At 41.1% G+C, this 23,140-nt stretch overlaps 1 protein-coding gene across 8 annotated transcripts in view; it reads left to right on the plus strand.

Moving 5' to 3' along the window:
- map4l (microtubule associated protein 4 like) overlaps positions 1–23,140 on the plus strand; it is a 103,121-nt gene that overhangs the window by 72,122 nt on the left and 7,859 nt on the right. For 6 of the 8 annotated variants that reach the window (XM_065954368.1, XM_065954369.1, XM_020630486.3 and 3 more), the window contains 10 exons: positions 3,129–3,481; positions 5,511–5,702; positions 7,195–7,309; positions 8,434–8,493; positions 10,275–10,525; positions 13,251–13,310; positions 19,777–19,869; positions 21,378–21,459; positions 21,544–21,653; positions 21,907–22,099. In XM_065954368.1, the coding sequence (XP_065810440.1) occupies positions 3,129–3,481; positions 5,511–5,702; positions 7,195–7,309; positions 8,434–8,493; positions 10,275–10,525; positions 13,251–13,310; positions 19,777–19,869; positions 21,378–21,459; positions 21,544–21,653; positions 21,907–22,099 (1,509 nt within the window). The remainder of the gene's footprint in view (positions 1–3,128; positions 3,482–5,510; positions 5,703–7,194; positions 7,310–8,433; positions 8,494–10,274; positions 10,526–13,250; positions 13,311–19,776; positions 19,870–21,377; positions 21,460–21,543; positions 21,654–21,906; positions 22,100–23,140) is intronic. The other 2 variants (XM_065954370.1, XM_065954371.1) reach the window with 2 other exon arrangements.

The following is a 23,140-nucleotide window of genomic DNA, read 5'->3' on the forward strand; positions in this document are numbered from 1 at the left end:
AACTGTAGTGTTACAGACTCTTTAGATGATAAGAAACTATTGGCATGTCTTGACTTAAAGGGATACTTCCCCAGTTGAAACATGAATCTGTATTGACATTGGGTCATATATGTAGTAGAAATGTGAAATAAATTTTGAAGTTGATGCCTTCTTGACCGAAGAAAAGGCAGAACGTGTCTTTTTGGCTCATGTGAATGAAAGACACCAAATCCCAGAATGCACAGCACCGCCGACAGGTTGTTGACTGATTCGAGCACAAGACTTTCAAAATCCCCTTCATCCATATCAGTGAAGTTGAAACATACTTTTATTATACTTGTGTTATTCTTATCGTTCTCCCAAGAGCCTGTTAGCATAGCGACCAAGCGATATGGCGGACTTGTCTTTTAGATTCTGCGAGTGAGGTCACACCCACTGATCTGTGATAGGTCTGTAGCTTCAGTGCAATGAAAGTTACATATCGTCAAATACCTTTAAAGTTGAAGTAAGCAGAAAGTCAGTGAACTGTAATGGATGTAAAATACCAACGAGCCCTCTGCGTCCGCGGAGGATAGCTGTAGCCCTACAATCTAAACAACCAAGACTGGATTTTAATCTTCAGCTACAGCTACAAGCGAAAAAGAACTAATGAAACGAAAAGTAATATAACGAGTAGTGTAACATATTACTGCTGGCAGGGAGTAATAAGTGAAGTAATTATATTACTTTTAAAAAGAGTAACGAGTAATGAGTAATATATTCATTTTCTTCAGTAACCAGCCCAACACTGCTGCTGCGGAAAACAATTAATAACATTAACTCGTATTTCTCTGTCAGACACCAAAATGAGTCGTGACCAAAACCCTGCAAGAATCTTTGAAAAAGGGACATTAAAATTAAATAAGTCAAGTTAGTGGCTGTGCAGCTGCAGAGAGCGATGAGTGTGTATGAACATCAGCTTCACATTGCAGGGCAGGAGCTGACTCCCTCACAGCCTGATAAAACACAACAGGCAGTGCAGGAGGCTATCAATACCCTTAATGAGTAATTCTGTATGCAGCCTTTCTTTGCATTTTAGCCTTCAGGTGCACTCGTGAGGATTCTCTGCTCGTAATCATAGCCTGTGTCTCATTTGGGCTCCAGGATGAGCTCAATTGAAATAACATGTCAGAGAAAAACCACAAAAATGTATCTTGTTAGTTGGCGGCGCCTGTTCAAGAGGGACCTGGTTCATGTCATCTGCCTGACGACACACAACACAACAGAAGACAATTGGCATCGTTTAAGTGGAGCAAGAGCAGTTATCAGCAAACATCAGAGGAGAGGGAAATGAGGGGGACATCAGGGTGCAGCCAGTCTGCGGTCATTCTTATGTAAGAGTTGTCTTGGTGGCAACAAAGAGCCCCTGTCTTGTTCTGCCCCTCCTCATCCGTCAGTCTACCGGCTCTGAACCCTCTCTGCTTCTGTTTTCCTCCGCTCTGCTCACATCCTCCTGTCATGTTTCCCTCTTTCGTTTCCTTCTCTCCTTCTCTTTGCTCATCCCATGAATCAGCTGTTGGCAGTCCTGGTGCTGCTGCTCAGTTTGACCTAATGCTTTTTCTTCTGAGGAGGAGGAGGATGGATGGATGGATGTCCCCGAATGGTGTTTTCATAATCCTGGCACACAGATGGAGAACACGAAAAGGACAAATCCTTTTTTAAATTCACAAAATTTAAATAAAAATCTAATTAGACATAAAGACTAAGACAGAACCCTGAAGTCTAAGGAGATATATATGTTTGACCTTCTCTGACTTCATGCTGTCCGATAATAGTTTGATCATATAAACACTAAAACAAGGACACATGAAAATGTTCACATAGATATCGTGCCTCACTGCAGTGATAAGGGTTTTAAAATGGGGGGGTCGTTTAGTTTAGTCTAATGGACAACATGCCATTGGTTATGGGGAAGAGAGTATTTCACCTCTGATCAACAATGTAATCCTGAGTGAAACCTTCATAAACAAAGGACCCACACCATCAGCAAGAGGAGTTGGAACAATTATTTAATGATTTGTTGTGAGGGGAACAAGTTGCAACCTCTGAGGAACAATTAAGCTAATACCAAAGTGGAAAAGCTGCAGTCCCTTGAGTGTCCTTGAGGCTGGCTGCAAAAAGGAAGTCACATACACACCCATTCAAAACCCTGTTTTACAGCAGACACAAGTAAACATGTTTACAGCCTGGTTTTTCAAAATACAAACAGGGCAGTTAGCTTCCACCAGGAGGCTTAAGGCCCGCCTCAGCTAAAACGCTTTGCCTGTTACTAGGATGACTAAAAGTTACATTGAGACCGCATTTTCAATATGGCGACCACCAACAAGTCTATTTCAGAAACCAATGAGTGATGTCACTGTATGATTTTACAAAACAGTCTGTTCAGCTCCCTCTTTTTGGTTAGATATGACCTCAATGACAAAGATTTAAAGGATACAGCATCACCACAGAGGGCTCTTTCATAATGCACAGCAATCAAATCAAAGGGCTTGTTCTGTTTACCAAACAGACCCGGAATGATCTGCTGACGCAACCCACATAAAATCATCTAAAAGCACATTCTAATCAATGACAAAACTAGTGCAGTTGCAAGAGGAAATATTTGACTCTGTGCAAGTTTGTGCTTCAATGTTTGTCAGGAAGTTGTGTTGTAAGTTACTTTCCATGCTCGGGTTGCAGTGTTGGTTTAAAATCCTAAAATGGAATTCAAACCCCTTAAACGACCTTTTATTAGTTAATGTGACAAGGACCTCTAATGGCAATTTGACATAATAATTATGTCCCTTAGAACAAGGGTCATTATAATTAAGTGCATCGTTATTATGCAGAAAAGATTAAAAAAAACTTCAGAGTAGATGGAGGATGCTATCCACTCATTTTCCCGTTAATTAAACATAAATTTAAATTCAGACCTGGTTACAAGTTTGAAGTTAAGAAAACACAGGATTGCAGCAGCTGCAGGCTAACATTAGCAAAGTTAGCACCGGCAGCCTTCAGCCCTCCTTGCAGGTTGACATCCACATGCATGTGCTGCTGCTGCTCTGGTCGAGTGTTTCTTGTAAGTCTAACCTGACACACACATTTAAAACTGTTTTGTTTTTCTCTCACAGTGAAATCTGACAACAAGGACAAACAAGAGAAGGCGGACTTCATGTCCAGCAAGACCGACGCTTTTGACAAAAAAGAGAAAGACGAGCAGCAGAAGAAGGACAACGCAGCCGACAAAAATCAGAAGATCGTCAAGGATGATGACAAAATGGACAAGATGAATGCGGAGAAGAACAACAAGGCCAACGAGAAGGCGGAGAAAGTGGACAAGCCGGAGAAGACCAACAAAGACGAGAAGAAGGAAGAGGAGAAGAAGCCGGCCGAGAAGAAGGAGGAGAAGGGAGGTAAAGGGACGGCCAAGTCCCCGACAGGAAACAGTGGCAAGACCCTGCCGAGCCCTGACAGCAAGAGCAAGGTGGGTCACGCACATGCCAAACATACACACACACACACACACACACACACACACACACACACACACACACACACACACACACACACACACACACACAGAATACAACTATCCACACAATCCACACACTTTAAGCGTCAGTGTCCAGTGGTTACAGAAACAGCCCAGTCACGTAAAGGTCAGAGCTCTGACCTCTACCACATCCTGTGTGTTCAGCAACAGCTTGCTGAAGTGTCCTTGAGCTAGACTCACAAATCCCACCTACACAAACACAAACTCAAAGATGCTCAGGCTGAATCTTGCAGCGATGGCACAACAACATCAGCCTTCTACGTCTGCAGACTCGTTTTGTGTGAATGCATACCTGCCAACATTTAAGTGTCACAATACTTGAGGGGTGGGGGTTGAAGGGGTGCAAGACGTTCTGCCTGTAAGACGTTCTCTGCCTCCGTCTGTCCTTTAGTTCTGAAGGTGAGTATGGTCGTTGAGCCCTTCTAAGCTGGGTCACATCATTTCTTCCACCGTGCTCTATATATTAAAATCCACCCTGCACACTTTGCAAAAATGCATGGCTACTATCCAAGTGACCTCTGGTTATAAACTGAAATTGTTCAGTCCAGCTCTACTTAAATTTGCAGGCATATATATTTTCATAAGTATATATATATATATAAGTCCTGTCCTTCATCCATCTTTCATCTTGAATCGTGTTGTGGGGGACCAAGTGGCTGTGGTGTGTGTATATCATGATACATAGACTAACTGGCAACGTTGGTATTTTCAGACAAGAAAACAATACATATGGTTCCATGTATGAGGATTGTTGAGGATTGTTGTAATGAAGTTGTAGTTGGAAATCAAAGGAGTTATCGTGAGAAATAGAAAAACGGGAGAGGGCCTTGAAATAAGTGTTGGTGGCTGGAGATTGTGTGATTTGTTTATGTGTGTATTATGTGAGTGTCTGAGTTTGTCTGTCTGAGTATTTAAAGTAGTTATCTGTGTGCAAACAGTGGAATAGTCTACAAAGAGAAATTAATGAAACTTCAGGTTGAAGGAAAACAAAAACAAGTCAAGGGTTTAACAAGGGTGCACAGAGGATCTGTCATGTGGACTTAAGTATGTGCAGGGGCGTGTCTAGACGTTTTTTGACTGGGGTGACCCACCTGGGGCACCAACTTAGGCAGGGGTGGCATGAAGTTTGTGGGCACCCACACGTATATGATATTATTATTTTTACCCTTTCTATCCCTACTTATAATATGTACTTATAAGTAAAACGATTAGAAAAATATAGGCCTACATCTTCTTAGCTTGATTTCTTTAGGGACTCAAAAACAAAGATGTTAATGCAAAGCCACAATTTATGTACCCAGAAATTACATGCAAACACTTGTGAGCTGTATAACTTGTAAAAATAAATTTATTGGCAAGTAAGTCTATTGAAAGTTAGACAATGTTTTTGTTTGTATTTATTTACAACTGACAGTACTAACTAAAAAATGTACTACATTAAACTACACATAAAGAAAATCACCACAAGCCTATGAAAACATCCAGAATAGTTGGATTTAGGTGTGGCACCTGGGGTGGCCAATCACATTTCAAGGAGGGTCCATGCCACCCCTCTGGACACGCCCCTGAGTATCTGTAGAGAATATTATGGTAATTATTGTACCCCCGTAGGTGTATTGTCTGTTTGCTGAGTGCCAGTCCTCTGGTATTAGACGTATTCGTTCATTCACATAAACTGAGACATGATCTCCATATCATGCCTTTAGTTTGGACTGCTACTCATTTCATCAGATTTCAAACTTTATACTTTATGATTGACAGCTCATGGTCTGTCAAAGAGGCTAAAAATTCTGATTCTCAGATTTCAGAATTGATGTCAGATTGTTGAATGGCTGTGCTGCCATACCACACTGTCATTGCAATCAGTGGTTTCATGTCTGCTTTTCCCTCTCCTGTCTATCTGTCCCCCTTCCCTTCCCTCTACTCCTTTTACACTTATTTTTAATTCCATCATCACCAGCCTGAGATGGTTTCATCGAAACCAAACTCAGCCAGTTCCCGCCCATCCACCCTCTCCACCAATGGCGTGGCCACTTCAGCCAAACACCCCTCCCCCTCCACAGCCCCAGCCAATAAAAAAAGTCCTGCCCCCAAGGCGACCACACCCACCGCTGCCAAGCGGCCACCAACTGGCTCTGCCAAGGCTGCTAAGGTGAGTTAAAGACACATGAGTTGCTTCAAGTTGCATGACGTCAAAGAAAGTCAAACTAATATGAAATACACTACATTTGCAATGATTGCTTGTGATTCTGCAAAGGTTTTGGCTAATCTTGAACAGTTATACTGAACCACCAGAGCCTGGCTGACCTGACTGGAGCATATGGCATGACTTCAGGTTCCTCTCAATAGAGAACAAACCATATGACATATTTTTGTAGTCCAACCCGGAAGTGGCATCGCCATGGGGTCTAACGAGAATTCTCCCATGGGATTTTTGCATTGATTTTGGATCATTGCAGAAAATAATCTCTGGCAAACACACGTTTCTGATGAGTAGGCGTTTTGTTCATCAGGATAATCTTCAGAGATGAACACCATTTTTATGATGTTTGAAGCGTTAATGCGGCCGACAGAAGTAAAAAGCTAACGTTACGCTACAAGCTAACTACACCACGGTCGGATGATTGTGACATCACTAGCGTTATGCTTCAGACGATCTCTGATAAACTAATCTGTGTAGTTTAATAAATTGTTTATTAACATAATATTCACCTTAACCCAAAGATTAAACGTACAGGAGATCACAGACTAGTGAGAGAGTTCCCGGCCTCTGTGTCCGGCGTGATGACGTTTAATGTCCCAGACAACCCTGTAGTCTCATTTATCCACTTGTTAGCAACCGGATGCGTAAAAACTTCAAAATTCACAAGTAGGGGTATTACCTAATGTAGGTTATGTCGTCTAACAAAACACCAACATCTCTTAAGCTTGTGTTAACCACAGACCTAAACACAAACCCATTCATAATTCCCATTGACTTTTAGACAATAGTCCCCATGGCGCTCAAATGCTAACTTACTCCCGGGTTTTAGGACTCATTCCTGTGGCGCTCTATGAACTTGCCAAGTAATGAAACTTCAGTTTTGACTTTGGAGAAACAAGAAGAAGTCTGACTACAGGTGGAGGACAAGTGTAAAAGACAGATTGACGAGAGGAGCACAGGCCTTTGTTGTCATTGTTAATTGCATCAAACTACCTCTCTCTGCCAATTCTTGCTACTAATCGATGCATGAAATGAATAGACAAGCTTTCAACAGCAAAGAAATCAGGGTTTTTTTTATGTCAGAGCATTGGATGTATTGACTCATGTTTTTAGCAAACTAACAGAAAAAGACCTTTGTATAACCTGGATGTTTGTATTTACCGCAGTGACTTTCCTAAGTCCTCCTTCCATCATTCCTTGCCTCCCTATTTTCACAAGTCTGCCCCTTCTTTCTTTGCATTGCTTTCATTCTCTCCCTACGTCTTGGTTTATGTCATTGGCACCTCATAACATAGAAAACAGGATAACTAAGCTCTTATCCACACAGGAGCGGTACATGCAAACTTACAGTATGTGTTTACATACACAAGAACTCACAAACTCAAAACCTGTCAAAACACACACCCACAGCTTTCTATCTCATCTCTCCTCTGATTTTCAGACTCCAGAAAACGGCACAGCTGAGAAACGCCCACCTGTGCAAAAGGCCATGCCCACACCTCGCCCGACGGCCAATAAGAATGGCTCCTCTGCAAACGCTGCCAGTAAAGCTGCAGGTACTTGGATAAACACACAAAAACACACACACACACACACACACACACACACACACACACACACAAACACACACACAGCTTGTTAAATAGAAAATCTTCTCTGTTAAACCTCCAGTGGCCGTCTGCCCTCTGTCCCTAATTGTGTGATATCCACACCGTTGTCAGTACAGTATCCCCACTGAGCCTTAGTTAGTTCACAACAGCGCCAGAGCAACATGACCTCTACAGCAGGAACTGAACTCGCTACAGGAGCCAGAGAAAATGACTCACATGTAGTCTGGCACCTCTGCAGGCATCAGGCTAACTGAATCGCTGCCATATGTTGCACTTTATCAGATTTAGGTGGAAGCTTTTGAAGGCACCAGTCGAGTATTTTTAATCTGCGCATCACAAACAGTATCTCACCTCTCGAAGCGACAGAGCTATGACTCAGTCTGAGTGGTGTTAGTCAAACAGCCTTTATGCTTTTTGTGCATTTCAGCTCAGCATCCTATGAGGATATTATTTATTCTGCTACTTCACAGTGATGGTCTGGAAGGTTCATATTTCATTTATTACATGAGTGAACTGTATTACTTTTGGGACTGTATACCTGATGGCAGCAGTTTTTCTGGATTCAGTAATGTTACTGTTGCGGGACGCAGATAGCAAAGCGGTTAGCTGGCACCCCATGGACTGCCTGATTAGCATTTGACACATTTTCTCACTTTACTTAATCTCTGTCACTTGACCACCGCTGCTCTGTCTCTCTTGCTCGTCATGGTAGTTACAGGAATTTAAAGAAAATAGAGGGTCATTTTAAATCCAGTTATTACTGGTTTTACTAGACTGCTAGCTAATTTTACAAAAGCAATGTTAGAGCATTACTATACATGCTACACAATGTGACATACTGACTGGTTTGTTTAGCCTTTTTTTAATGTTTTTTAAAACAGCAATTACAATTTGTTTCTTGCTCAGGTATGGCACCCATCAACCATGCGTTCTTTAGTCTAATCATGTGGTACCAGACTAGACCTGTACTGTATTTAACACTAAAATGGTCAACCCTTGTACTTAAATGAGGGATTCCAAATTTGACGTGTCAATCAAGCGTTTCTAAACTCATTGTTTCCTTCCTACAGCAAATAAGAATGAGAAGAATGAGAGTAAGACAGGAGAGGCCAAGAAACCCAAGACTGCAGGTAAGGACCTAAGATGAAAGAAAGACAGTGAGTAAAAACACAACTTTACTGACAGATTGTGTCGACATTGGGTCGTTGTAATTTTTAATGGCTCTTATATAAAATGAAGGTTATCGACAGACATCTATACCCAGGTTTAGAAGCTGTTTGGAACACATCTGGGCAGACAATTTAAAGGCCTTGAGAAGACAAAATCTGAAATTTGTCTTTGAGAACATTATATATGTATTGAATAAAAGTTGCTTTAAACATGTGAAAAGACTGAGAACTATATTCAGCTGAAGTATCGATTCAGACCGTTAGAACGCTTTTGCAGCTCTGCAGCTACCAGACCAATTTCCAGGCTTGGTCGGCACTGGGACTTGAACATGCTGAGCTGCTGGCGCCCGATTGTTGATACAAAAGCACTTAGAGCTTTACCATCCTCAGTTCTCCTGAACTACTGCATTGCAATCTGCAGTTTTGCTAGCGAGCTATGCCTTCATTCCCGCGTGCTTCTTTACTGGACGACAACATGACGTCAAGAACGGCTCGGTTTGTTAACTCAAATTCCCTGAGGTTGAGGAGATCAGTGTCCTCAGGTTCAGAATCTGATTCTGGCTCTGGATGCTCAAACATGTACTGTAGGGCTGGACAGGACAAATAAGGCATCCAGATGAACCCATAATTGTCAAGTTGTGGCAAATTTTGAAAGTTGAGAGAGGGGCTTGTTTCCATTGAGTAGGCATGGTTTCAGTGTTCGAATGATAGTGTCCCGCTGCACCCCTAGAGCAGGTTGTGGGGCCTAATATTTCATGATTTTTCTTTTTTTTGAAGTCCACAAAAGATGACGACTGCAGCTAATACCACCATGATTTTTGCACCACTTGAAACCATTACCTGCCCAGTCTTCAGGTCTGCGTCAAATATTTTTACACTGATAATTTTCCAGAGAAAACATGCCCTCCAAGTGTTGTATGCAGCCAAGTGCATTTTGCCCTTGTCATGTGACTGATTGCCAAGAAGAGCTGTCAACACCTCCTCTCTCCACTGCGAGACCTCATGCTGACAAGAGTTCAGTTCCACCCCCAGATAGATGATGAGTCGTGAAGGAAGAGATGTGAGGAGTCCAGTTTATTATAAAACTCAAGAGATGAGATGTCCACTTCATTGTCTGTAGGAGGGCCTCCTCTTAGGAGTGAACCAGCAGGAGTAGGTCATATAATCCCTGACCGGCATATTGTTTCCAGACCTGTTTATACCATAGACTATATATAAATATGGACAACATCCCTCAACCTTCTCACATTGTATTAAAGTGAAGCCAAAATACCCCTGTGATCCAGCGACTGTGCAGTCGGCACTCACGTTTATGGAAGTAGTCAATCATGCTGTCATCATCAGCTGTCAATCATGGCATTTAAGACCTTTTTAAAGGATGTAATAACTAAAAAACTAAAAATTGTATAAACACAAACAAGCATGTCAATAACTTAATTACAAAACTGTTTTGAGAAGAAATATATTGGGCGTGCATTTTGATTTCATAGAATACTTCATGCTCCTCTTCTTTCCCCTCAGTAGACAGAGGTAGTTTACTTCTTACAGATATTTTATAATATGGTCACATGTCACAGGAACCAATATGTCTTGATATATTTATTTAATGTTCATCACACTTTGTAAGCCAAGCCAATGTTGTTTTGTCATCACTTTACTTTTGAGCTTTTAGATTTCAAACAGTGCAGCGAAACCAAAACAAATCTTTTTCTTCCTTTTTTAAAAATTACTTTCTCGGGTAGCTCGTCCTCGCCCTGTTTCCTCCACCACTCCTGCTTCTCAGGCTGCTTCAACCAACGGGGACGCCGCTCACCGCCGCAGGGTCATCACCAAACCCCCTGTGCCCAAGCAGACCCCGATGGAGAAGAAGCCGCCAGTGCCCCGTGCTCCCCGAACCCCCCGACCCATCAACGCCCCAACACCTGACCTGAAGAACGTCCGCTCCAAGATAGGATCCATCGACAACATAAAGTACCAGCCGGGTGGAGGAAAGGTAAGACACAGCCGTCAGTATGGACAAAGGTCTGTGAATAACTCGACCTGTCGGGATTCCTTAAGTGCTGCAGAGGGATTTTCTTGTTTTAGCACTGTAACAGACATGTTTCATAACAGGGATCTGTGTGTCAATGACGCTCATCTTTTGTCTGTTTTATTTAACTGTATAAGGAGACTCTAGTCAGCAGGGTTGTTCTTATACAGTATTCCACAGAAGCCTAGATTAACATCAGGCTTCAAGATAAATAAAGGTTTTATTTTACTCTTTTTTTTTTGTCAGTCCACATGACCCCCACATTTGAACAGATGCAGCACTATCTTAAGTTAGTGTTTGTTTGACTGCACGTCTTATAAAAGAACATGAGATCTGGATTGAGATGGAGAGAAGAGGAGTTATCACATCAGAAATGAACAAATACGATTTTGAGAAGTATTTAAGATCAGTAGGAAACATTATACTGCCTTACCAAAATTCAGGAAGTAAACACACACAGCACCCTGGAGACATCACATATGAGTCAGTAAAACCTCCTCTGCAGACTGCAGACATTGTTTTTTGGAGGTCATTAACATTGCATACTAATGAAGGCGATGGAAACTATCTGTGTTTCTATTTCGGTCTTCCTGTCTCCATACTCTCTCTCTCTCCTTATTTAACGGATTCTTACATTCACCTTTGTCAGTCTATGAAGTCAGCATGTAGCATCGTCCTTTAGTCATCGCTTCATGATGATGAGAAACAGTTTCTCATCATCATCGTAAATTTACATGCAGTGTGAAGATACCAGCATAATAAAGATCGCTAGCATTAGCATGCTAACACAACAATGCAGCGCAAGTTGTTTTGGTTTCATGCTGGTGCTCAAGGGTGACATCTGCTGGATCAAAAAATCACATATAAAGCCTTTTTCTGTTATTTTATGCTAATGCTAAGTCTAGCTTCATATTTAGCATTCAAACAGAAAACTGCAAAAAAATTATGTTTGTCCAAAATATAAAAAGTGTTTTTAAACGTTTTCAACAAGTCACAATCACATCATCTTATGATAACATGTTGGTTTTAACTGAATCTTTAATTTTTGTTGGATCTGTTCTCCTCCGCGTTGTTTATTCGTATGAGGTGTAAAGAAACATTTTCTTATGCATAGGTCATGTCTGTGTTTAGGTTTGGTTAACCTTATTATCTGACCTCAGTTAAATCGCTACTTTCAGCCTCTGCCTGAAACAGTTCATTTCAGCTGCTGTCCCTTTAAGTGCCCACTTTCCTCTGATTGGCCAGCTCTGTTTTCAGTCGCAGGGAAATTTGAGTGAGCTTCAAGGTGGGTGTGTCCTTGACTGAGCTGCTGGGGTGTAAACATGCTACAACTGTGCTCCATGCTTTGTTCTGATCCTTCGGGTTCTGGCCAAGTCTCACAAAGTTCTCGTAACATCTTGTTGGGGGCAGCAGGAAACCACGCCCAGTGACTACACCACCACACTAACAACTGTGTATCTTGTGTTTAAAACAATATGGCCGACGTTTAGTATGGACATCCAGCATTGTAACATTATGTGTACAGTAAATATTTAAATATGGATCAGCATAATAGATCTCTTTTAACCTTCCTCTGGCTGTTATTCAGTAGGTGGCAGATGGTAAACAGGGTTTACAAACCATTAAAGATATCTATCTCCCCTCTGTTTACGCTGGATAATCACTCTTCATGCTCATTTTTTAAGCAGCACCTTGTTTCAAACTCACGGCGATTGCTCTCTTCCTCATCCTCTATCATTTAGACACAAACACTTGGCACATTACAGTGAGATTTCTGAAGAGAAGCAGCTGTTGTTGCAGCTACTCGTTCTGTGAGATTGGCCTCACCGCACTGTATTTATCAGTAGCGGGGTTTGTTCCTGCTGTGTTGTTTCTCCCTCATTTCAAAGCCATGCTGCTACTCTTTGTGTAATCAGTCTGAAGAGTGAAGCCACTTTGCGACACACAAACACATTCCTGCTCTGCATCACAATATCTGCCGCTGACTCATCCAGAGAGGGAGCAGATACTGGTTAGTTTATTAGATTTATTAATATTTTCCTTTCGACTGGAGCTTTTTGGGTCTTCATCCGTTTTATTTATAGGACTGGTGTTATATGTCTGAAAGAGACAAACTCAAGTGCTGTGACTTTGTTGTTTCTGATTGGGTTATGTTCCTTTAACTCCTCTTTGTGCTCTTATTTGATTGGCTTTTGTCACTCAAACAGGAAATGTGTATTCAATTGTTATTAATTTACTTTTATACCTTGTCATGTTTCCCAGAGTACTCCATCTGCTCCAGACCACTATTGCTTATTATCATCAATTGGATCCAGTGAATCTGATTGGCCCCTCTACAAGCACATGTCACATACTTGTTTATTTATGCTATCATTTGATTGGCCTGTGGTTAAGTCTTTCATGTAGAGGTTGTTCATTTAATAACATGTTTGTTTATTGATCTTGATTATAAAGCTTGATTTAGTTTGTGATTTTTCATTCTGTCCAGTGCTTCCCTTTTGATTGGCTGCACTAACCCATCCACTCGTCTGATTGGTCTAGCTGCTGACCAGGACACTCAGCTCCCTCCACTTAACCAGTGTCCCCTGTCACCTCCCATCCCCCTACTTTTGCCCCCTGCTGTGTTTGTGGTGTGTGGTTGGTTGGTTGGAGAGTTGTATTGACCAATGGGTGCTTGTCCCCCCTACAGGTGTCCTCCACACCGAACAACAAGACATCAGACCCCTCCAACCCAGCCGCCAAGGCCAGAGTGAGTCCCTACTACCTTGCACCCTCACACACAAGGACATCCTCCCACCTTCTCTCTGCATACACTGACATACACAGCCCACTCTACATCTTCTCAGGACACACCACACCCTCCTGTTTCTTTCTTTAACACTACACCAATCAAAAGGTAACACTGTAGTTTGCAATTTATATAAAGATTGTTTGACCTTAAAAATACTTTTCATCACTCCATTTGTGTGGGTTTTATTTAAATGAGCGTCTTGAGAGCAATGATCACTGTGGCCACAAGAATTTAATTTATAGACCTTTTTAATAATAACCTTTGAGAGGTTATTAAAGTGAATGATTACTCTTATATTGACCCGAGGTTTAGTATCTGTGACTGTAAAGGCTCCAGAAGTGGCCATCAGTACCAGGGGAAGTCTATATGTGGTGATGAGCCATTTTAATGTTAATGAATAGAACCCATCTTGGAATTGGACTTTACTCTGTTTAAATACATTTCTAAATGAAAGAAAACAAACACACATAAAGTAGTCTGGCAGGAATTAAAGCTCTGGTGCAGATCTATTTTTGGGAGTAAAGATCATCTAGGGTGTAGCCAGCCTTAGCAACCATCAGCATTGACCCCCTCACTGGAACATTAAGGATCATATCTTTTAGCTGCTTGAGGAAGCTTCTGCTGAAGTTAGGAAACCAAAGCTCAAAGAAAATATGGTGAAAATACCACAGAGGCACAGAAATATAGAACAAAAAGTGAAGAAAACAAAGTGCTTCTAATGTTGATGTGATTTTAAAGGTCCAATCTCTAAGATGAGTAGTGAGTGAAATGATAAAGTGACCTTACTGTTGAAGTGCTGGCTTCTCTGACAACAATGCAGCAGCCAGTATGTCCTCCTTCTAACTTTAGATTCTGCTCCTGAATGGTAGACGGTTTTAAGACACCCCACACGGCCGTTTTGGACGCCCCTCTGTTTGTCAGATATGAGAGCAGTTATCAGGTCAAACCAACAGGTGTTGCAGCGATGGAAGCGGTCAAGAGAAGTGGTTCAGATAGAAGTGATTGTACCCGACCTAGAAAGCCTCTGCATGTTTCTAATAAGCTCCATGAGCAGAAACGTGCTCAAACTAGGATCAATATTGGAGATACTTTTGAAAAATGGAGAGAGGTTAGAACACAGAAAGGTTTACAGACCCATGCAGAGCTGGATAAACACTGAAGCTTCAGTGTTCACCACGTGGTGACCTGTGTGAGCATCGACTCTAGAGAGGAGGGGAGACAGCTCTCTACAATGTTTTGAATTTGGACTGCAGTACCCATTTTAAACACTAGGTGTCAGAGTTACATATGGCTCCTTGAAGGCGAGCCTATTGGACAGTAGAGAGGTTTGTTTTAGTGTGGTTAATCTAAAAACCACAATTTGCTGTCATTTACATCTAATTTTCCAAATAATAAAATGAAATGAGCCACAGATATTTGTAAAGCATCAAGCAGAATACTTAACTTTACCAAAGTCACCATCTACACTATTCTAAATATCCGTACTTTTCAAAGGACACCCTGCTGGAACTGAGGAGTCACTTTACACCAACATGATAATATTTAAGCCAAATTTCATTCCCATGTTTTTACTATCAATAAACACATTTTACCACCACTAATAACACTATTCAACTAAAAACATGGCCTCTCCTTGTCTTTGGCACCTGATTTTGGGCTCTTGCTCTCGTCATGCAAATCCTCACAACTACGGCATGACGAGTGTTGTATGTCTTGAAAGCCACACATTTTCTTCTCATGTGTGTATCGTTACGTTTCTATGACGACAAGTCTGTAGTGTGAAAACATCAAAGATTACAGACACTGTCCACATGGATACAAAAGGAATCTTGAGAAGAAACTCAGACATGAATGACCTTGAGAAGTCATTGGATAGGAATTTAAGTCTGGATGCATTTCCCCAAAAAACTGTCACATTAGCCAATTTCTGTAGTTGTAGTAAAATGGGAAGATATTTCTCAGCCTCCTGCAGCTTCCCTTTTAACATGTCAGCATGAAAGCTGCTCCTCACAGAAATGAAGGCGGCATGATGAAGCAAAGACATGCAGCCTCCACAGGTATACTTAACTCAATAAGGATGTTTACAATGTGAGATTAGAAAGAAAAGGAAACTGTAGGTTCTGTGCATGCATGTGTGTGTGCGTGTGCGTGTGTGTGTGCTCAGTGAGTCATCCTTTGCCGGTGCCACCTGCGTCATTCCACCATTTTCATCCTAACAAAAAAGAGACCAAGACGTGGACGGGGGGGATGAAGACACCTTAGATTTTTTTGCTCTCACAACATGATGATTAAAAAAAAATTAAGTGAGATATTAAAGCAGTCGTTATCAGAGATGGGGATTCAAATTGTCCACATGTGCATGATAGGTCGATAGTTTCAATGACGCATGCTGCCCGTAACCATGCATTACCTTGATTGGATGTCTGCTAAAAAAAAAAAAAGAATGCTAATGCTAATGCTAGTTGTACAGTGACTGACTGAAGTGAACTAAGACTGATGAGACAAAAGCACTTCACAGGTTGCTGTTTCATAACATCGCTGAGACAGAATTACACCTATGCACTCACACATAGCATCCCTATAGGTATAGAGGTACGACGTGTGAACACACACACACACTCAGACAGGCGCATCTGTTACTACCTCCAATGACAAAGCAGAGGTCTAACGACTTTGTCCAACCTCTCCTGAGGTATAACAAGGGCTGTAAGTAGCACGCCTTCAAACGGCCGTAAGAGCCAATAGAAGAGCAGTTGATGTACTTGTATATGTTCCTGAATAACTAAAAAAAGTAAAAAGGAGTATTGTGCAATCACTCTACAGCCTGTAATCTGTTAAAGGTTTATTGAATATGACAAAAATAATAATTGTCTGTCTGACTTTCTGGTAGGTGTTTTCTTTGTGGGGGTTTTTTATGTGTGTGTGTGTGTGTGGGGGGGGGGGGGGTCTCTGTTCTCCAGGTCTCTGTCTCTGTAACTGCAAGAAGCAAATGTTTAGGAGACAAGGAGAGGGTGTCAGCCTCTGTCTCGTTGTTAGTCTGCCTCATGTCCAGTCTCTGCAATCAAACTGATGAACTGCAGGGATCAAGCACTCAAATCATTACTTTACACAGACCTGTATCTTGGGACTAGCCAAGATATGAATCTTTACACAGATAATAAAAAAAACCTGCTCAGAAACCCAACAGGCACCAATTCACATGAATCCTCATTACAGTGACACGGCTGAACTGCAAGTCATTTTAATCCTACTTTGTCACTTGATTTGCACTTTGTGATTTTGGTATATGTAGTTCATCAGATGACTTTATTCATGAAGTCACTGATTGATGTCGTGTGGTTTGTGTTTATCCTTTTCTCGCACTTTTTTTTATTTTTTATTTTAATGAGTTTTTAAATAGCTGCATGATGTACAGAATACAAAATATAAAGCCAACCCATCCCTACCCAAACCCTCTTTATCTCCCCGATCCACCACCCAAAACCAACCTCAGTCCCACACCAATGCAATGCTTTTAACAACAATGATAGCATAGTGTCCTGTCTACATTTACACATATATTTATTAGGGCTGGGCAACGATTAAAAGTTTTAATCACGTTAATCGCATGAGTTCCTGTGATTAATCATGATTAATCGCATTGTTATACGCAAAATCCAATAATGAATTCAAAAGTAGTGTATAGCACACTTTTATTGTAAATGTACTTCTCAACTTAAACAATGTAATCAAAGCAAATAAATACAAAACTAAAGCTTATTGCATTCGTTGCAGTGTGGACACAGAGTGGTGTGGGTCTCCTCTTTGCTCTCTGACTGCAGCTGGGTCTGCTGCGCGAGCCTAGACATCGGCCCTTTTTCAAACCAAACCCTGTGACGGAGTGCACTCCGTCAGAAGTGACACTCTCAGCTGAATGAAGTGCCCTTCATCAAGATGTGGGGTAGAAATACAGTGGCAAGCTTTGGGACAAACTTCCCTCTCTCAGGTGGAAACAGGAACTGTGTGTTACCATGGTTACTTAGTGGTATCTTGCGGGAACAGCTTTTTTTTGTAGCTAATGTATTCTGTAAAAATATTTATGTAGCCTAGATTATTCTTCTTCTTTAGTTATATTAGTGTAGACTTATAACAAAACTATTAGATTGAGCCTACATTGTTTATTGTAATTTATCATTTAAGTTAATTTATTGTAATTTATAGAACAGGGTGTCCTAAATTAATGCAAAGACAAGGATATTATTGTTGAACATCAGAGCAGCAAAAAGTGTATTTTTTGTTGTTGAATTAAGATTTCACAAAGACATCAAATGTAGAAAAATAAGAAATAAATATTAACAGTGAAAAGTTGTCTACAACATGAGTTAATATTCTTTTGTTTTTACAACAGTCCCTGTAAATATAAAACACTTTACAATAAATAAACATAAATTTGATCCTCAAAACACATGTGAAGTTGTTAACGTCTGTATGAGGATATTAAATGTCTATCTTAGTTGGAGCAGTGTTTATTGACACTTGAACTCACATGTTGCTGTCTCCATGACGACCGGACACAATAGGCGTTGCACGTGATCCTAAAGTCGGCATCGGTGCACACTCGCTGGTGGAGGGTTTTATAACCCACTACCACTCCCCGCTAGTTGGTTTGGGACCCTCCGCGGGGACGCGCAAACGGAGGGGTAGGGTGTAGTGGCCGGTTTGAAAAGGGGCCCCTGTGAGTGCTTTTGGAAGGGGGAGGGGCTCACGGCAGCACCCGCTGCACGTTGAGGACAGTAACTGCAGAGCAATATGTGCTTTCACGTCAGTTTCTTACACCAAAAAAGTCTCCAATAACTCCAGAAAAAGTCGCTAGATTTGTCGCTAGTAGCTGTTGACAAAAAAAGTCGCCAAGGGGGTTTGGAAAGTTGCCAGATTTAGCGAGAAAGTCGCCAAGTTGGCAACACTGTTTCCTCTTTCCTGTGAGCGCCGCAGCAGACATGCGCAGCAGTAAGCAACATACTAGACTCGCTCACGACGGAATTTTACAAAATAAAAGCCAGTGAGCAACAGACTTTTACAATAAGAAAATAAATAATAAAAACTGCGTTAATGCGAGATAAAATAATTGTCTGCGATAATTAATTAATGAATTAACGCGAAAATAACGCGTTAACGTGCCCAGCCCTAATATTTATATATTTTACATAGTTTTGTTGATTTTAAATTGTTACTATTTTCACTTTTTAGAATTCCTTTAAAATAATTGCATGTATTTTACAGTTCTTTTAAAAGGGATTTTATATTTTAAAGTGATTTTTATTCCTTAATCTTGCCTTGTTTATTATTCTATGACCTGCCTGTTTTTATATTTGCTGTCCTTGTAAAGCACTTTGTAACTTGTTTTTGAAAAGTGCTCTATAAATAGAGATTATCATTATATACATACATTTATCCACATACAGTTAGTGAACACAAATAATCCAGGCATTTGCAGCTGCTCCTATTAAACTCCCATAATCATAAAGAGTGATACGTGTCATTCCAATTTGTTATCCCAGTAACAGTAGTGAAATAGGCGATGAATGCAAACCACATTTTTACTGAACTCAGCCTTTTTTCTTTCCTCGCTCTTTTAGTGTCGTTTTGTGTTATAACGTGTGAAAAACGGAAACCAGTATCCGGCTTTCCTGGTTTAATCCCTCCAAATCCCATGTGCTTAAAGTTTTTGCATCGCTCTTCATTCATTAGAACTGTAGGACTGGTGGCAGGGCAGAACAACATGCTGTTTGTCATGGCGGCGTCCACCTGGAACATCTTCTGTCTTTCATCCTCCAGTAACCTTCACGTTGCAGTTGCTTTTCTCTGAGTAGAGCAGCATGAGTTAACACCAAATCACTGACCTGTAACGTTGTAGTACTGTGTTGCATGTGCTCTGTCTCCTCCTCCGGTGTTCGTCCTGTTGCTTTGATCAGTTTGGTGATTGCTGTTTATGGAAGCGCTCTGTTGTTAATCAGTCAGTTTCCTCATCTTTTTGGTACTCCTGCATTCATTTTTTTTGTATAAGAACTCACAAACATTTTCCAGAAGAATCTCGTCTGTTGCATATTATATATATTATATCCATATAAGTCATTAAACAATGCCATGTTTTGACCAAGTAATGACATAATGCAGACAATCACTGACCTGGTGTGAAGAGGAATCGTTTGATTTGAATGACAGAATCTCTTCCATACTTGCAGAGCAGGGCTACTTCCTGTTTCCTGTTTACCTGAAGCCGCCAGCTGATCTGCTCTTCTCTGCTGCTCTTGTCTGTCTGCTTGTCATTCCTTTTGTTTTTATTTTCCTTCTTTTTTTTTTCCTCCTTTCATTTCCCTCTCTTATCTCCTCACTTCCTTGCTTGTCTCTGTGTGTTTTCGTTGTGTGTCTGCCTGCTTGTCTTTAGGTTCAGGTAGTGCACAAAAAGCTGGACTTCAGCCATGTCACGTCTCGCTGTGGCTCCAAGGACAATATCAAACATGTCCCTGGAGGTGGCAAAGTAAGTACTGCTGGAGCTGGAGGCAGACTCTGCTAGGGTGGTTGCATATCAAAATTTCATGCAAATTCGGCTTAAAGTCATATTTTGTTTTAAAGGGGGGTGAATAAGGGGCGTGTGGATGCATGATAAAACCTCTAACATCGGGCTTTATTCACATCCAAAGTTGTTAAGCTTTCAACATTATAAACACACACAGCCCTCGCGTAAGAAATCATGAGGGGGAAGAATGTTTCCTTGAATATCAAACATGTCCATCACAAGGTTTATCTAAGTAAGACAGAACCCTGTGATGAGTTCTCGGCTCCCTCTGTTTGCCACTGGGATTGATTTCAAGTTTAAGTGAACAGATTAGATGTCGCTCTGCCCACCCTTCCAGATGTTTTTTACCATCTGCTCTAAACACCTGCTGCACTATCAAATTCTGTCTCTGGGCTGCTTTCACAATCACAACTTTGCTTTGTCTATGATCAATTTAACAAAAAGATGTGTGCACAGTGGATTTGTCCGAGTACTGTACTCTAATATGAACCCAAAAAACACGTTTCACAACATCAGCAAAGATTCTGTTTTATATCCGTAGATAACTGATATTCCCTGACTCCTCGTCAATCAGGCAAGGCAAGTTTATTTCTATAGCACATTTCAACAACAAGGCAATTCAAAGTGCTTCACACAAGACATCAAAAGCATCATGACAGAGGAAAGAAAAGAAACATTAAAATAGAATATTTAAAAATTAATGAAATTATTAAATCTGAACATATGTTCAAATAAAAATAATTCAAATTATATTAATTTACATAAATAAATAAAAATATAAAAAGAGTTAAAAGTTACAGTGCAGAGTAAAAGTTTAAAATCTTATTAAAATTGTTTAATGAAAGGCAGCTGTAAACAGGTGAGTTTTCAACCTCGATTTAAAAGAGCTGAGAGGTTCAGCAGACCTGCAGTTTTCTGGGAGTTTGGAGCTGATCATGGTCTTTCTGCTGATCAGTTTGAACAGCTCCAAGGTTTAAAGTTGACTGACTGTTAGTGCTCCTGGATGTTATCAAATATGTCAGTATCACACACTGTCAGGTAGGTAACCTGCCCTTTAAACCCCATCATACCAGCTGCCATCAGACTGATTAGACCTGAACACAAACTCTCATGATGTGAGGATAGATTAATAACCGCTCCTCACATTATCTGATTTATTGGCGTAAATTCCCCTTGAGCTCATTTACCCGCCTAAAAAAGATTTAAAAAAGCACCTTTATTACAACACAATAGGTTAATGTAGGGAGTAAAGCATTGTTACATTGTCCTGCATTTGCTGTGTTTTATCCATTCTTCCTGGTATTGCATCGCTTTTGCATAGAATCTGATCTCTATCTCTCGTCGAGCGGCAACAAGTCTAGAAAAGTCTATTTATAAATGCTCCAGGTGCATGGTAGAGTGGAAGTACAGCTTGTGAAGGATGTGGGGGTCTTAATGAGTTTGAATCTCCTCCTCCTCCTCCTCCTCAGGTGCAGATCCTGAATAAGAAGGTCGATGTGAGCAAGGTGACGTCCAAATTGGGTTCCAAGGACAACATGAAATATAAGCCAGGTCATTCTCTGCTTTTGTTTCTGATTTCCATCTGTGTTAATGTTTTTGTTTTGGTATCACACCAACTGTAAGTTTTTGCCTCAGGTGGAGGGGACGTGAAGATTGAGTCGCACAAGTTAAACATTAAAGCCAAGTCAAAGGTCGGATCCATGGACAACATAGGGCCGGGAAACGGACAGACCAACGGACATAAGGTCAGACTTTAATTCATTATTTATCATCACAGACTGCTCGCTTTTCTACTTCTGCTGACTCACTGTGCTTATACCGCCAAACACCACTAGATGGTGGGGTAGCATGAGGTAGTGCTCTCTAAAAAAAAAAGCATACTGTGTGTGTGTGTGTGTGTGTGTGTGTGTGTGTGTGTGTGTGTGTGTGTGTGTGTGTGTGTGTGTGTGTGTGTGTGTGTGTGTGTGTGTGTGTGTGTGTGTCTATATTTGGCAACAGGAGGAGAAAACAGAGGAGAAAACATCTTCACCCCCGAGTAGCGCTCCAACAACAGGACCAGCAGGCGTTGCCAAGGCAACCGCACCAGGAGGTGTTTCTAAGGAGAACGGGGTGAAGGAGGCTACGACTAATCCTTTTGGGGGAGATGGACTGAGGGAGCCCCTTAGCATAGACAAACGCATCACTGAGACAAGTACGTATATAAACACAGACGCTACAACAAAGACGTCCGTTCTAAACACATTAAATGCTCGTCTGTGATTGGAGCAAAGGAACCCTCCGCTAAGGATTGTTCCCAGAGTTTCTTCACCTTTCAGACTTTCCAGTTTAGCCTAGCTCATCAACAGTTTGGCAGATAACAGTGGCGGATTCACTGCCAATAATAAGCATTAGTTCATTTCGAACATTTTTTTCAAGAGGTTTTCTTATTTATAGAATAAAGTTGTTTCTATCTGCTTAAACAAACAAACCTGCTGCTTGTAGGTTTTATAAACTGTATTGTAAGATAATAGTTTAAACTAAAACTCTTTTATCAGCTAGTGCAGGTGACACTTTGACAAGAAGACAGAAACACCACTCCAAACTATTCATAGCTTTCACGTGACATCACACTTTAATGGCACCGCCCACCTGGAGGGCAAGAAAGGCTCTCTACCACTGTACACTACTGAGAAGTTACTGGTCTCAGTGGCCCCTTACGTGTTTTTGTCTGTTTTATTTTTGAATTTTTGTGATACACTAACCAACGAGGAGACGAGCCCGAGTTTTGCTTCTACAGAATTTAATCCGAGAAAAAATACAGAAAGGAGGACGTTTGTGGATTAGAGTTAGACCCTCCGCGGCCCCTGTGAGGGGAAACATCAGACTTCTCCTCGTCCTGACATTAAATATAGTGTTGACTAAATCTAAATATTCCTGCCGTTAACTCAAATTACTGCCCCAGAACACTAAAATTGACAGCTGATACTATCGCTAGGTAACGCTAACTAGCTAATGTTAGCTAATTAGCACTAACCGATGCTTGAATGATGAGGAATTCTAGCGCAACAAATAGTGTCCCGTGTGCTGTTAAGGTATCACAACTGCCCCAAACTTCAAGTTTATCTTAATATCTTAATTTTGCTGTGGTTGTCAGGTGATATAAACGTGTCGTTTATAGGAGATGTTAAATTAAAAGCCCGTCCTGCAGTTCTTCAACGGTGGCCGTTACTTTCCTGAGCATTTTTTGCCCTCC

Source organism: Labrus bergylta, chromosome 4 (assembly GCF_963930695.1).
Source record: "Labrus bergylta chromosome 4, fLabBer1.1, whole genome shotgun sequence".
Lineage (NCBI taxonomy): Eukaryota > Metazoa > Chordata > Actinopteri > Labriformes > Labridae > Labrus > Labrus bergylta.